The 16,479-nt window shown below is 36.3% G+C and overlaps 1 protein-coding gene across 3 annotated transcripts in view; it reads left to right on the forward strand.

The window, feature by feature from the left end:
• The window catches only part of LOC124168456 (amidophosphoribosyltransferase-like), a 55,437-nt gene extending 38,958 nt beyond the window's left edge, over positions 1-16,479 (forward strand). Inside the window, exons 2-12 of one of the 3 annotated variants that reach the window (XM_046546728.1) lie at positions 4,450-4,453; positions 5,772-5,849; positions 6,265-6,466; positions 6,561-6,685; positions 7,787-7,935; positions 8,944-9,232; positions 9,630-9,869; positions 10,137-10,264; positions 10,942-11,163; positions 12,964-13,084; positions 15,569-16,479. In XM_046546728.1, coding sequence (XP_046402684.1) covers positions 5,780-5,849; positions 6,265-6,466; positions 6,561-6,685; positions 7,787-7,935; positions 8,944-9,232; positions 9,630-9,869; positions 10,137-10,264; positions 10,942-11,163; positions 12,964-13,084; positions 15,569-15,708 — 1,686 coding nt within the window. In that variant the 5' untranslated portion in view covers positions 4,450-4,453; positions 5,772-5,779 and the 3' untranslated portion in view covers positions 15,709-16,479. Of the gene's footprint in view, positions 1-567; positions 675-4,449; positions 4,454-5,771; positions 5,850-6,264; positions 6,467-6,560; positions 6,686-7,786; positions 7,936-8,943; positions 9,233-9,629; positions 9,870-10,136; positions 10,265-10,941; positions 11,164-12,963; positions 13,085-15,568 lie in introns of those variants that run through there. The other 2 variants (XM_046546723.1, XM_046546716.1) reach the window with 2 other exon arrangements.

Raw genomic sequence — 16,479 nt, forward strand, 5'->3', positions numbered from 1 at the left:
TTATCACCAAAACTTAAGGGTTGCGCGGCAATATGAAGAATTTTTTCGTGGAAGTAAAGAGTAATATCTCCGGAAACAGAGGAATCTATTTTCTGGTTTGCTATTGACTCGTGGACGGTCAAATGAATCGTATCCTTATCATGGCGCAATTATGGAAGGAGAGACTTATTTAAATGCGTAAAATTTATTTTTTTACGAACTGAACTTTACGATGATAAAAAAATCATTGATAAATAACTCGATATTCAACATTAATATAAATCAGGAAATCAATTGTATCGCCCTGATCTTGGAGGTATACAATTATTTCCCTATTTTAGTGTGGGATTTAAAGAAATTTGGTCGTTTATTCTCTTAAAGCCATTGAGAAACATGGGGGATGCATGAGAAAATAGATTGGAAAGTATGATGAAAGAGCATAGCAGACAATCGGATTTTAATAACTAAGAGGTTACGCTGTTATCTCTGTCTATGAAATGGTTTGATGTCTTGAGGGCAATTGTCAATGTGACATCAATGGCCTTTACTCTAGTATAAGCAATGTCGATTTATTGCGATTCAATCAGTTGCGTATTTCTAGCTATTACCACGAGAGTGCGACTAGCTGTATGTGGAGCGTGCCCTATTTGGTTGCTCCAGAAGGAAAAAGAGGGTATTTGAAGTGTCAGCTTAAGGTTAGTGAAATATTGTTACCCTTTAATATCAGTATTGAATAACTTAATGATTAGAGCCTGAGTATAAGGTCATTATTATCTTAGATCCATGATGTTTACTTCTCATTCGCTAATCGTATAATGTTACGTCGCGCAAACTTGCTTTATTAATTTTCCAGTCGACGGAATATTTGCTTACCTATATTGCTGTTGTGGCTTGTCACTCTTCGGTTTAAGTTACACACCCACTTGGTGGCGGGGGCATTCATGTGGTTTCCTTTGCTCGACATTAGGAAATGTGTAATTTGTGGATAATTTACGGCTGTTTGACGGGAGTAATGAAATTTAAATGTCACTGCCTTGTAGCAGTATCTCTTTAGATAATATGAACGATCTCGCTGTCAATACGTCGCCTTCCAGGGAAAGTGTCGACGAGGAGGAGCGTGTATGAAGTAGTAGTTTCGCCCTGCGGTTTCAGAGCACTTTTTCATGTTACTTTGATAAACGGAAAAATGTTTTATTAGTTTTTAACAAATTAAGTCCAAGTATTTACTCTCAAAGTTAATTAAAGTTCGCTCCGATCAAATCGTTTCTATCATATTACCTTACTCTTTACTCATGTGAAACTTCTATTTAGTCTCGTGTCGTTTCCCTGTTGTCTTTTAAATTAATAGTAATGTGACGAATTGCAGATATAGTTTGGTGTCTTCATGTGTGATTTTTGTATGGTGCATGGCCCCGAGGTATTTTAATTGGACTCCAATGGTTCTTCCTCTATTACTCAGCCCCATTTTTCATCTGATTCCACTGTACACGCGATCATTTCTGTCGTGGGAAACGATATTATTTGTAAATGGTTACTAATGTTTTGAAAAATATTTATAGTCTCTCCATTATGAGATATGGCTTCGGTAAAGATGGCGCACATTTTTGCTGATGCATCCATACTGGCATAGTCAATGCGGCAAAATGGTAATAATCATTAGGAAAGCGAAATCCTAGTAAGCAGTGGATTATCAAAGATCCCACAGAATAATTTCGAATTTGAGGGTTGAATATTTATAGGTTTGGCGTCGAAATTTTTGTGATGATGAGTAATAATAATGTATAATATAAATAAGTATAAGATTAATCGTATCACAGTACCACCTGATGACAACATGAGAAGAGTCTAATATGAATAGTCTTTGCCTTCCTTTTTATCTCTCCTCCTCCTTGCGTTTGCAAATAATAGCTAACTCTCTCAATCAAAGTTTCTAACCGTCAGAATTCGGAAAAGTTACATTTTAAAATTTGTCTAGAAGTTTTCGGTTGGATAGAAAATTTTTACCGTTAGTCTTTTTTCTGAATGTGACTTCTTTGGAATTCTGAACTTCTAAGGAGAAACTTAATTTTCAAAGTGGTTCTTATGGTCATAATTACTAACTCTTTTATAATGCCATAGTTAGGGGTTGGGAGTCTTCGCTCTGACTTTGCTTGACCGCGGGCACCGTTTTCTTGATCCCAACCGTTGCTATGGTCAGCAAGTCGCCGCACTTGGTGTAAAAAAAGTCTTCAATGAAGCTTTAACATCCCTCCCGTTACTTGGTTTGCTTCCTACTAACGAAGTATTCGCCGCATGTTATCGCTTAGTGCTAGAGTTCTGTGATCCCATATTTACGCTGTTTGTTTTTTGTCCTTACGCTGGAGAAAGGCTTTTTCCAATTTTTCCAAACTTATCCCAGTCATTGCTTTCCCATCATCCCATCAAGCTTTGACTAGATCCGCCCTTTACATTTATTTCCTGGCGCGTAAGCATTTAAGAGGAAATAATTTAATTTTCCATGTCGCATATTTCCTTAATTCTCGGAAAACCTGTGTGAGTTGTGTCAGATCCCAGGACGCGAAACCGATGAAGCTGCCCTATCCTTGGTTGACATTGAGTTGCGGGTGGTGGCCTTATAAGGATACACGCACCTTTCGCTCACTCCGGGCGTACCATTAGAATTGTTTCTGTTCGTAAAGGAACTGTAAATAGGGTAGTATCCTTCATCAAAGAAAACGAAAGGCATTGATTGCGATTCGTTACCCACCATTAGTGTATTTAATACACAAATTATTTGATTTTTGAAATACCGGTTTAGACGAATGGCAATGGTCAAATTTTGTCCCCATTTGAAAAAGGCCAGATTGGCGCCCATGCGATTCCACTCCGCATGACGTCACAGGGACCTAGTTTCTACACGAGAGGATAGGAGTTATACATCGTCTGAGGTTACCAATGCATGCATGAGGCACAGAGCTCAGGGAAACATGTCTTAATAATCACCTATTAAAACTGGCTAAGTTCGGAAAGTTTTCTTCGTTTGATAAGGTATTAATAAACCTTTTTTAAGCCAAGCGCTACCATCCAGCAAGGTACTCAGCTATCCGCTAGCATCCTGCGACGTATCAGCGCTAAGCCTCGCCTCAAGGTCACCTCACCGGGCGGGAGGGGGAACCAGAAATACGACGTACGGAGATATTTCCCGGCATTCATACTTAAGCGTCGCGTTTTCGCGCGCTTGAAAATTTTCACTTTTCATTTAATCGCGAAAAATAGATGTTGTCATTTAAAAATCTAAAGGCGTGAAATACGTACTCCAGGAGTAATAATCTTTCGATCAAAGCAATAAAAAAATAATAGGAAACCACCCTATTCCGATTGATTTTGGCACATCAGTATCCACGAATTTTATAAATCACCAAATAAACCGCCTGACCTATTTATCCGAAGCAATCCGTAATTATACATACATGAATGTCAAAATGCAATGAAAAAAGGTAATTGAGAATTAATATGCATTATTGATGCGTTCCTGTATTTGTTAAACTATAATCACCTAAAAATACTGAAATTATAAACATATTTATAAAATTGGCGGAGCGTGGTAGGCTAGTGGGTAGAGTGATAGCCTGCTGACTGTAGAGTCCCACATTCAAATCAGCGGTGGATTCATCTTCAAATTTTGGGGGGCACGGGAGCACGTGATCACTCAGACTCAGACGCTTAAAAAATAAACGATATTTTTAATAAAAATATTAATAAAATTTACATTTCAATATAAAAGTTATTAATATTATTATATTAATAACTTTTTATTAAAATAAACAGTATATTTTGTTGAGTAATTGTTGCATGTAGTTATTAATCCCAAATATGAGAAGATCGTTTGCCTGTCAGACCCTTGTGCCCCCTCACCCCCATAAAAAATCCTGGATCCGACCCCGGGAGAGGATGGGAGAGGGAGGTCATAACCTGGGTCCGCGTAGTATGGAATAAAATGAAAAAAAATGTTCAATTTTTAAAAGCACCCAATTTTTTGGCGCATTTTGGAGCCTAAAATTTAATTGTTATTCTTGACAACAGAATAAATTGAACAGTTTCAGAAATTTGAGTGTACAAAAACTATTAAACTTATAAAAATGGAATGTTTTTATAAAAATTTGGGGAGGGATGTGAAACTCACCTCTGTGTCACCCCTGAATCTGCCACTGCTTCAAATCCTGGGTGATGGCGTCATACTCCCCTAAACAAAAACCCTTGAAGTGAGAGATGGGTTAGGGATAGGAACTGGGCCCCTTCAGTGGTGTTGAAAATATGGTCAGTGTTTCTGTCAACATGGTGATCATAGAATACCTCTTATTCACGTTTCAATTATTATGTTGGCATCAGAAGTTCTTTTGTGACAAATAATTTCAAAGGATAAATTAAGCTTAATCTTGATGCTACATGCAGTCATTCAAAGCATCGAAACATTTGTGTAATCAGAATAACTACAGCCTGTAATAAGAGTAACATTTATTTTTTTGCATATTTGAGAAATGATGATAATGCACATGGGTCATTCCATCTCAATTTATCTAGCAATTGAATCTTGAGATGCAAGACTTTGTACAAAATTCGCTTATGGGTGCAAAGCCTCTTTGGTTTAAACACAAGATTTGTTGGGAAAAATATTTCGTGAGATTTTTATGTGTATTAATTTCATCACTTATAAAAATGAATGGTTAATCCATAATTGTCAATATCCCTGGTCTGAAATATTTAAGTGAAATATTTAATATGTATTAGTAAAATCTATCCAATGCAATTTCGTATTTTTGTTAAAATTTGATGTGAAAAATGTGTGAAGCAAATTTTCTGTTGCTTTTATGATAGACCATTGATGCTGAGAGTTTTTCTTGATTTGGCAAAATGCCAGGCCCAAAATTTATGTCAGAGTTCAACCCAAGATTTGTGCCAAAAATTTGCTAGGCCTTGATTTTGATGTTAACTATTGTGGAAAACCAACTTTTTCTCACATTCTATATTTATATAGTTTGCCTGACCATAGTTTCAATAGTACACACTCGATAACAATTTTCTTTGTGTAGAATTTTAATAAATCTGAAGCTTATAACTCTAAATTGGGGATGGGTGAGGAAAGTATGTATGATGAGGGAAAGGGGAGAGAAAATGTGGTGAGGGAGGGTGTAAGGTAGAGGGAAGAGAATGCATCGACAAGGTTAACCGTGATGTCAATACCAAAACGAAGTGTAAATAAAACTAAGTCAGAAAAAAATCATTGCTTTGTTTCAATGATTAAAAGTTCATCCGAGGTGAATGAAAATGAAATAGAATTTAATTTATGGATGGCATTATCATTGCATGTTTTTGGCTTCTACAAGTGTATATTGTTTGAGGAAATGCAGTTTGTTAACTTGGTTTTGTGCTTGCAAGATCTCAAGATTAAAATACCTTTGCGATATAACTTTGTTTAACATATCTCAAAGATTGATTACTATAGTTACGGAGCATTTTATGTGCCCCTTATGTAAAACTTCTTTCCTGTTTGGCCTCTGTGCTTAGTTGCATATGTATTGAAATTTTATTTACATTAGGTTTTTTCGCATATTTTTTTATTTAAACACATAAATGATGCCTAAACCTTTTCTTTGTAAAAAGTGCAAGTTAAGTTTTGTTTGGATTCTCCAAGAGCCCTGTTTTAGAACTCCATAGCCTTCTATTCAGGGCCTTTTGGGTGAGACCAGGAACATTAACTATAGAATTATATTGCTGTTATTAGGCTGTCATGGTGTTTTTTTATTTTTTTTTAGATCAACATATGGAAGCTGAATCCTGCTGCTCCTATTCACAAGGAGGAGGTGAAGTGAAAAATGTTTCCCAACCTCCAGGTAAACTTTAAAAAATATTAGCCTAAAACCTTTCCACTATGTATATATATTTGCACATAACTCTTCTTTTGTGTTAAGAATACCATTTGTCGTGTAAATTTCTTCTACTGCATTTCTTTGCTTCATTGACAGAAATCAGAAAATATATGGAACTTGCTGTTTTACAATTCTTTCCATTTTTCTCGCCATAAACATTCATTTCACTAGTCAACATGCTCGTCTCTTTTACTGAGTGCCATTGAAAAGATATATTTGTTTTAGGGCTTAAAATTTATTCCATTGTGTATACCATTAGGATATGAATTCTACCTGCATTAATAAATGCATAAGTTGGTGAATTACATTATGCAACTCGTTTAATAATAATTGAGGGACAATTTTTCTTGTGTGTTTATCAACTGTGCCTTCATTGCAGAGACTTGCCAGGATTGTAAGTGTTGTGAAACGAAAGGGAAAGAAGAAAATGGATTGTCTGATGAGAGCCTAACTTTACCAGAACCACCAACAGGTCTCACGCATGAATGTGGTGTGTTTGGTTGCGTCTCTGCTGGGGATTGGCCCACACAGATAGACGTCCCACAAATCATTTGCCTCGGACTGGTTGCTTTGCAGCATAGGTAAGATCCAAGAAATTTGAGCCTCATTAGGTTATAATGAATTTTTAAAAATTCCTGCTGTCTGATTTGTAACTAAGGATTGTTTTCTTTTAAGGGGGCAGGAGAGTGCTGGAATTGTTACCAGCTCTGGGCAATATCATGCCAAAGAATTCCATGTTCACAAAGGAATGGGAATGATCAACAGCGTTTTCAATGATGAATCTATGAAAAAGCTTAAAGGTTAGTGTTTCACTATTTGCTATCAGCATTCTGTTATTGCTAGTGTAATCAGCCTATGCATAAAAGTTTGCTTCAGGTGATTTGAATGTAATGATTTAAGGTTGTTACGTCCTGTTATGTATTTCTCCTTTTTCTCTGAGGTAAGATTTCCCAGTTTTTTAGGTGTAGCTAAGTATATTCTCAAGCTTCACTAACATAAGTATAATGTTGAATGTTTTCTCCTAGAAATTGGTATACTGTTGAACGGGGGCGCAGCTAGGAATTAAGGCTGGGGGGGGGATTTAGGTGTAACTGATACCGGGGTGTGTGTGTGGTATACTCACTAGGATAAGCTGTAGGTGCGAGCTTAATAAATTGCGGAATTTTAAGATAAATGGTTCAAAATGGTGAGTTTTACGGCTTTCTGAGGGATATTTTATAAATCCGTACACTATTCTATTAGTAATATCAATCCAATTAAGTAAAATGGATTAAACTTTTAAACTCTTGAGCTATGGGGGGGGGGGTTATCCCCCAAAATCCCCCCTTGCTGCACCACTGCTGTTGAAATCAATTAAGAATGTCTTCTGCAGATTTATATGTATTCTTTTAGTGTTAATTACTTTGTTTCTCTGAAGGTTTTTGGTTATAATGCTGTAACTGACATAGTTATAGATTCTAATGCTACTTTTATTGGTTCCAAAGTTCTTTACTTTCATTTGCTAGTGTTTGTAATCTGGAATTTTCCCATTCTATATTTTATACAGATTTATAGTTTTGGATGGATATTTCTATTAAATAGGTCACTTTTCCTGCTTTTTATTATTATTGTGATTGTTGGTGTTTTTATAATGGGCTAATTTTTAAGGTAGATGTACAGGAAAGCAGTCCGTTCAATACTAGGCTGCATTCCCTAAATTGACTGAACTGCTAGACTTTTTCTAGCCTGTCATGTAACCTTCTTCACACCATTAATTCCTTTTCATGTTCTACCCCTTTCATTCAAATGTAATCTTTCATGCTGGGTTGCATTTAAGGATCATTTTCAATGATACTGTTTGCTGAAAAAAATTCAGAAATAAAAATGGAAGGCATTTCTCACAACGATTATGAAATTTGCAGGTAATCTAGGTATTGGACATACTCGCTATTCTACCAGTGCTGCTTCAGAAGAAGTCAACTGCCAGCCTTTTGTGGTCCACACTGCACATGGTGCTTTAGCTGTTGCTCACAATGGGGAACTTGTTAACTGTGGCTCACTGAGGAAAATGGTATGGGGATTTGTAAAATTTTCTGTGTATGACGGTCAAAAAATTGTAACTGCTTATACGTTATTCATTTAAGCCTGATTCTCACAAGTTCTTCAGCTTCCGTTAATCCTTCACCCTTTTACTGCTGTGAACGTACTTTTTCTTCCTCCCTGCCACTTGCTCAGCACTTTTGCCGAAGCACTCCGAACGGTCGCTAATATCCGGATATCCGGGACCCTTTCCTCGGCGAGCTCACCCTTGCTGGCCCCTATCTTCGAGCATCATTTTTTGATGATCGAATTGATTGATAGATTTTCAAAATGCAGTCAGAGGTGTCACTACTTTTAAGGAGGGAGGCCACCCGCTTGGAGGGTCGAAGAGAGGGGCCAGCAAGGGCGAGTTCATCGAGGAAAGGGTCCCGGATTTGCGACCCTTCGTAGGGTGTACCACACCCATCCTGGAAGTACCTGCTCCATGGCCATGCGAAATGCATTTTAACCTTTTTGCCACATGTGAGGAGAAGGTTTTCGGAGATTGAACAGCAGTGAAAGAGTTAAGCAGTAATGCCTCATGGGAAAGCACATGCCGTCATACTGGTGCAGTATGTGCCATTGATGACTTGTGAGAAAATTTGAAACAAAAATATTCAAATTTCCTCACAGGAGCAGTTGTGAACTGTGTGTTTTAAGGTTTCAAAAAGTTGTTTTGAATCCAAGGTATATAAAAATAACGTAGAAAAAAAGATTTAGAAAAAATAATTATTATTATTATGTTGAGAGAAAAGCCTTGGGCAGAGAGGTACAAAATTCTCTATATGAGCAGTCAAGCCAACACACACTTAGAGTCATAGCTACTACAGTTTCAAAAAGTACTCCTTATTTTGTAGAGATTTGAATATCAATTAATACTTAAAATACATAATGCTAAAAAGACTTGAGGAATGCTGGTTGGTTTAGAGCATGGATAAAAAATTTACAAAGAAGGATGTATCCACTGGCTCACCGAGTAAAGGAATTGATATTTTTTCAGGTGTTAGGCCGTGGTGTTGGGCTGTCAACTCACTCAGACAGTGAATTGATCACTCAGGCACTGTGCTTAAATCCTCCCTATGGGGAAGAAGAAGATGGACAGCCTGACTGGCCAGCAAGAATCAAACACTTAATGGACCTGGCTCCCCTCTCCTATTCTCTGGTCATAATGACAGGCGATCGCATTTATGGAGTTAGAGATCCATATGGAAACCGCCCTCTTTGTGTTGGGAGACTCCTCCCACTCAATTCATTCCATGGAAACACATTATATTCCTCAACAAATGGTGGTAAGCAATCGATTGCTCTTAATAGTCACTAATTTGTTTTGAAGTGCACAATTTTACATTTAATTTGCTTTGAAGTGTTCACTATATCTCCTCAATATCATTATCCATATCAACCCGGCAAATCTTTCAATTCCATATGTACTGAAAGCAATGTGTGAAACAGTGCATATAGACAAAGTCTGTAGCCTTCATTTGTCCATTTCCTGGAGATACATATAGCTATGGTGAGAATATAACAGAATTATCTCATTCCCTAATTTTTTGGAAATAAAAACTCTACCCTATGAAATTTTCAGGGCTCTGTTTTCCTCTTTCTTGTTGATGAAGAAAAATAAAAAAGAAAGAGGAAGCCGCGTGAAAATTTTAAATTACTCATAAAATTGTTCTATTGCTCAAGGAGGTGATCCTGTTGGAAATGGGAGTGGTGAAGAAGGCTGGGTCATATCTTCAGAATCGTGTGGTTTCTTGTCTATTGGAGCTCGTTATTTACGAGAAGTCAAACCTGGAGAGATAGTGGAAATCACCCGCCATGGAGTTCAAACTGTGTGCATTGTTGATCTTCCCAAGGAAAGTCCTAAAACTGCATTCTGCATCTTTGAATATGTGTATTTTGCACGCTCCGACTCTATATTTGAAGGTAAGATTGATGTCTTGATTATATTTTTTGTTATGCAAAATGTTACACCCAATCGTGTTATGGCTACGCAATGTTTTCTCTTGGCATACTGGAAGATCTTAGTACTTCCGAGTTAAACGGTTGACTCCTTGTATTTAGTATTTGCATGTTTTTAATTACATATGCTACATATTTTGTATTAGTGTTGAATGTGAGGTTATTTTATCCCTACATTCCCTAGAGTCTCTGGATAATAGTTGTGAAATCTTTTCTTCATCAACTATTTAGGTCAAATGGTGTACTCTGTTCGTATGCAGTGTGGTCGTGTCCTTGCAAGAGAATCGTTTGTGGAGGCTGATGTTGTCAGCTCAGTTCCTGAATCTGGGACTGCAGCTGCTCATGGTTTTTCTCAAGAGGTGAGAGACGTGGGGCACTTCAGTGATAAGAAAAGTTTTTAGCCATTCCACTATGGTTATTATTATCCATCCTGCAAAGGGGTTGTATGCTCAGGCTAGAAAAAATAAATTCATTAAAAGAATTTGGTGGAAGGAAGGGAAAGATAAGTTACAACTAAAAAATATATCTCCCTTGTGTAGCCATTCTCTCATCAAGTGTGATTAAAAGTCATTTTTGAGTTAAGTGGATAAGTGTAGAGTTATTTGTTTTTACAGTTGGGTAAATTGAGTGTCCATGCAAATAAGATATAACTGATTGAAATCCATTCAGAATGACACATCTAGCTAGTTTGAAGTAACTTTGCTAAATGACATGCGGCTGAATTTAAGAAGGAAATGATCTACTCTGGCTCTGTCAGATAAAATCTCTGCTGGAATCCAGATACTTACTACATATTTTTTTATCAGGGTAGTAAAACATTATTGTGTATGAACCATATCTGTGAAATAAGGAAGGATAATTGTGATTGCTTTGGTCAAATTTATAGTAATGTGAAAATATCTCTCTATAATGTTAATGTCCTCAATGTTTCCAAGGGATACTTTATGATTATCCTCTGTATCAAGTACCCAATGAAAATTACAAAATGTATTAGTCATTGTTGCATCCCTATTTTAATAATTTTGTTTGTTTTCAGAGTAAAATTCCTTTTGCTGAGGTTTTGTGCAAGAATCGTTATGTGGGACGAACATTCATCCAGCCAAGCACGAGACTAAGACAACTAGGGGTAGCAAAGAAGTTTGGGGCCATCTCTGAGAACGTTATCGGCAAGCGAATTATTCTGATTGATGATTCCATTGTGAGAGGAAACACTATTGGGCCAATCATCAAGCTTCTTCGGGATGCAGGAGCGAAGGAGGTGATTTTAATTTTTTTTCTTTTATCTTATCTCAGTTTTAACAAATTTTTTTGCCGTAAATATTTAAGGATTCCTTTTATATCAATCAGTTCTATTCATTGGTTTGTTTAATTTGCGTAATTTGGCATTTTTCAACTTGGCTTATTATTATTATGACATTATATTTCATCACATGGAATGTTTGCCATTTTGGGAGTGTATTTTCTGTGAACTACTGGTGACTCTTATTCTCTGTAAATTTTTGAAATTGTAGAATAATAATAGGTATTTGATTCAATAATCTCAAGTGAGAGGCTATAAGAGCAACCAACATTAAAAACTGTATTGTGTGCATGTGGGAACCCTGCTAGCATAAGTGGTATGCTTAGAGTATCCTTTGATTGCATGAATATGCTCCCACTTGATTGGTGTAATATTTAATGCCAATGCAAAATCTCCCACTAGATTAGGGTGTTTTGGGAATTACCAATTTTATTTAGTGTTCATTTAAAAATAATTATCATCAAATTTCCGTCTCTACCCATAGTTACTACTTATGTTGTTAACGTAGCTAATGTAATGACCAATAGATGTTTCATCTTCGAAAGTGGTCCGTAAATTGTTATCTGAGATTGTTGTCCTTCATCATCAAGTGAGATTTAAATTGATTTGTGGCACTTTCAAAAATGGCCGTTAGATTATATATCTCTTAAGAGGGAATCTGTACATGGAATCCCCTTATATTCTACATAATTGTGCTAACTGGGTTACTGTTCAATTGAATTGCTTTATGTTTATTTCCATAGAATGATTGCTATATTATGTTTTCTCTTTATTACTGGTTTCACATTTCCCCTTAGTAAGAACAATTGAGCTGGGCCATGGTACTATGAGCAACTTTGAATGGCCTGCTTTCATCTGAGTCCAACTCTTATTAGATTGGTTATGGCCCAATTACGAAATATGAGTTATAATGGACCAGTGGCGTAACTAGGAATGAAATGGCCTAGGGTGGCGACCCCCCTCCAGGAAACATATTTGGGAAAATGAAAAAAAAATGACTTGCCTGGATTTACATTTTACATAATTTTGGCACTAAAAATTTAACCATAAGCAGATGCAATTATTGAATTTCAAAATTAGACTATAGTTTTAAATAACTTTTTTATTTCTCTGTTGCTTTATCTATCCTCTCATCCTCCCTCTCCCCCCCCCCCCCCATAGTTATGCCACTGTAATGGACAAATAAGCCACAGGATTGGAGGGCTAGTTCTTTTCCTAAGGCCACCTTGCACTATGTATAAGATTTTGAGGTAATTCTAGTTGCAAAGCATTCCTCCTCTTATCGCCTCACAAATATAATGTTGGTTGCTTGATTTATCTTGCTGTCCCTCCGTACAGGCCATAAGCTATGTATTTGATTTTACAACTTATACGGTGGGTGAGATAAAACTGAGCTTATATGAGTTAGATTCTCGGTGAACACATTTGAAAACTTGTCAACCAAGGTTGCCTATTAAAGCTTATTTTTCCTGAGGGCTACGTATGTTTTGGTCTTTGTGGCGGCAGGGTTACGTCTTCTATACCGAAGGTCTTTGGTTCAAGTCCAGCCTGGGTAGGTTCCACCTATCCTGGTCATGCATGAGTGTGATTGTCTGTTGTTATTTGTTGAAACCCTTGATGTAAAAAGCCTAATTGTGCTGAAGTAGTAGTTGTAAGGGGTAATTGAGATGAATTAAATAAATGTCTAAAACTTTGGGCATTGATTTTAATTAATAAACAGTATTAGTAAAAATTATGAATGATAATTTGAATTTTCAGGTTCATGTGAGGGTTGCATCTCCTCCTCTGCTGTACCCTTGTTACATGGGGATCAACATTCCAACCAGAGAAGAACTAATAGCTAATAAGCTCAATCCAAAGAAGCTTGCACAGCACGTGGGTAAGTCTAATGTTTTCTTATTTTCATCATTCGAATGTGAACTGTGGATTTAAACTAACTCACATTATGAAGAATGTGAATTTAGTGCAAAAACTTGTTTGAATCCTAAGCAAAAATGGCATATAAGTTCTTCATTATGGTGTCCATACAGTTGTGTAAAATATTTCAAATTGTATTTCCTTATTATCTGGTCAAAATGTATGTCATTTCTTAATGCTATAATTTCTTTATAACATAGTGCTAATAAAGCCTCAGAGTTCTTTTGATACCAGTTGCTAGTAAAGCCTAAAGATTTTCAATTCTGTATCACCTGCTTCTGCAGCGAAAGAAATTAATCCTTGTATCATTAATAATGCTCTCAAGTGCTCGGCTTTGCATTGGAAAGTATTTCATGGTAAGTCAAACCATTAATATGTATGTGGCTTTACCCCATTTATCAATAATCTTCTTTTTCTAATTATTCTTATTTTCTCTAAAGCTTCCCAGTCTCACTGCTATGGACAGCATTTTCTAGTTTTTAACTTTTCCTATATAGCCCTAGCTCTATCATAGAATAGCTAAACATAACTTGCCTTAGTGATGGATCCTGTTTTATTGGGCCTCAATGATACCAGAATGTCCCTGAATTGTGGAATCACTCTTTTGTTACATTTTATCTCAATATTTTTTTCTGTTTCTACTCTCTGATTTGTCATAATGCCCATGAATGCAGCTAATCTTTATACAGATCTAAGACAGTACTTGGAGCTTGTGATATTTCTGACCTAATCGTAAATATGCTGTACATTTACCACAGCATCAGTAGTTATTGACAGCAGTCTCAGATTCAGGTGAACACACCAACTTGCCACTGCTTATTGTTAGTTACCATAGCCCTCTATGATTGCTATGAGCACTCATACTCATCAGTACAAATATGCTGTAAATATTAATTAACTTAATTATTAGCAAACTCTGAGACAAAGATCAACCATTTACTATTTGACAAATTGTTATGTATTATTGTTATACAATGGTCAAATATTAAATGGTTGACTTTTGTTAAAAGTTTCCTAATGAAGTTCAAAGCCCTGGCTCTGAAAATATTAGTGTTGAAACATTTGTGCAAAGCAATGTACTCTTTCATTGACTAACAAGGGGAGACCACGTACCTTGCTCCGCCTTTTTCAATGCTGTATTTTTTATGGCATTCAGAATGGCGAACACATCTCTGAACTGATAGTGGTTCCATTGAATGGGCCCTAGTTTGGCTGCAATGAATTAATTTTCGAGCGGTATTTTTAACAAGTGCTATATATTCCCAAAATAACACAGCAACCTTTAGATGTGTTTGTTGGTCTAGTGGTGAGCGTCTCCGGCTCTCATCCGGGGGGCCAGGGTTTGAGGCTTCGTCACGGCAGTATATTTTGTATTCTTCATTTTGATCATGCGGTGACAAGTATTTCACTAATTTTATTTGTAGCAAACATAGGCATGAGAAAATTTTTCTTTATCATTATTATGGTGATTAGGTATTTAAGCAGTCATTTCGAACACGGAGGTATGAAGACTACACTTGCTACCATCCACAAAAATATGCAGAAAGATTAACGGTGGGCAATGGCAGTGGCTTTTTTTTTCAAAGAAATTACATTTGTAGGTGATCTATTATGCTGGAGAGCTGCGGAAAATTTTGGGAAGCGGCGAGCACAAGACACATTCGGCATAATTGTCGATTTTAAATAATCAACCTTTATTCTATCCTATTTGTTAATTGAACTAATGTTTTGGAATGGCTCTTTTAGTATGTAGGTAGCTAAAGTAAACTTTGGAGTAATGTGAATTACAAGTGTTAGAGAGATATGGCAATTTATATTTGTTTTGTGGTCTTATTTATAACATCTGCATGCACATTGGTGCTCGCCGTGAGCCTTAATGGCATGTGCTTTTGCAAGAAAAGTTTTTCATTTTTAATTTGGAAGTTGATCAATATAAGTGTACAAAAAATAAACATTTTAGCGCACACCGACCCTTGCTAGTGTAGTCGTCACATCTCCGCATCTGTAATGACACTGTTTTGTATACATAATCGCCGTAATGATGATAAAAAAATGTTCTCACGCCTATGTTTGCTCCAATTAAAATTAGTGAAATACTTGTCGCCGCATGATCAAAATGAAGAATACAAAATATACTGCTGCGACAAAGCCTCGAACCCTGGCACCCTAGATGAGAGCCCGAGACGTTCATCACTAGACCAACCAGCACATCTGTATGGATCTGCGTTATTTTGCAAATATATAGCACTTGTTAAAAATACCGCTCAAAAATTAATTAATTTCAGCCAAACTAAGGCCCATTCAATGTAGTGTATTGTCTCAAAATATGTAGGTGGTTTGCCACCCATCTGTATTTGTGAGAACAAATTCATAACTACATCCTCTTCTCTGTCAACAATGGATTGTACTTTTAATGCCAACACATGAATGTACATCTCCTTCTCAGGTGCAGACAGTCTCTCATATTTGTCTGTTGAGGGGCTGGAGGCAGCGGTGTGCCATAACATGGAGGGCAGAGACTCTCCGACTGCAGGACACTGTAAGGCTTGTCTTACCGGAGTGTATCCTCAGAAGTTAGAGTGGTGATATTGAGTGGGAGGAAGGAAAGTGTATTGCCATTAAGTTAATGCTGTGCTGGTATGTTGAACTTGCCTCAGCAGAAAGTGCGGTGAGATTTAATATGCATGAACAATCTTTGAGCCAACTGATGTGGGACCAACAAGATATTTTCATTAAGTACTTACACGATGTGTTACATATGTAATAGTGTGAAGACGAAGTGGTTACATAGGCTGCAATGGAAGATTGGATATCTGTAGGAGAAAGTAATTATACTTCACCAGAGTTTATGAGGAGACATTGATTTGTAGATGAATGGGAGAATTTTTTAGAGATGCATTATTTTTGATTAATATAAATATTTTAAAGTTACTGGTAAAATATTTATTGTTGAGAAATATTTTTCTTTGGAAAAATAAAATTTGAAAAAAATGGAGCTTCAGCAAATGGCACTCACATGAGCACATATTAGAGAGTGGATGAAAGCTTTTACATTCATTCCAGAAGCAGAAAAAAGTCCTTCATTTAATGCATATTATAAAATTGTTATTTCAAAAGATGTTATGAGTATTTATCAAAATGCTTTTATACAATATAATTCTTACTTCTGTAAGTGCGGTGCAGAAAATTCCTTCTTATTTTCAATTGATGATTCATGCAATGTATAAATGTTAACATTTATCTCTATGCACTTAAGTGCATATGTTGGATCATCATGGAAGGACCAGTGAAATTTGTATTTAATTGTATTTTTGATAAGCTATCTATTTCTTTTTAAATGAAACTTAAAGTTTAAAA

The sequence above is a fragment of the Ischnura elegans genome, chromosome 1 (genome assembly GCF_921293095.1).
Source record: "Ischnura elegans chromosome 1, ioIscEleg1.1, whole genome shotgun sequence".
In the NCBI taxonomy this organism is placed as follows: Eukaryota; Metazoa; Arthropoda; class Insecta; order Odonata; family Coenagrionidae; genus Ischnura; species Ischnura elegans.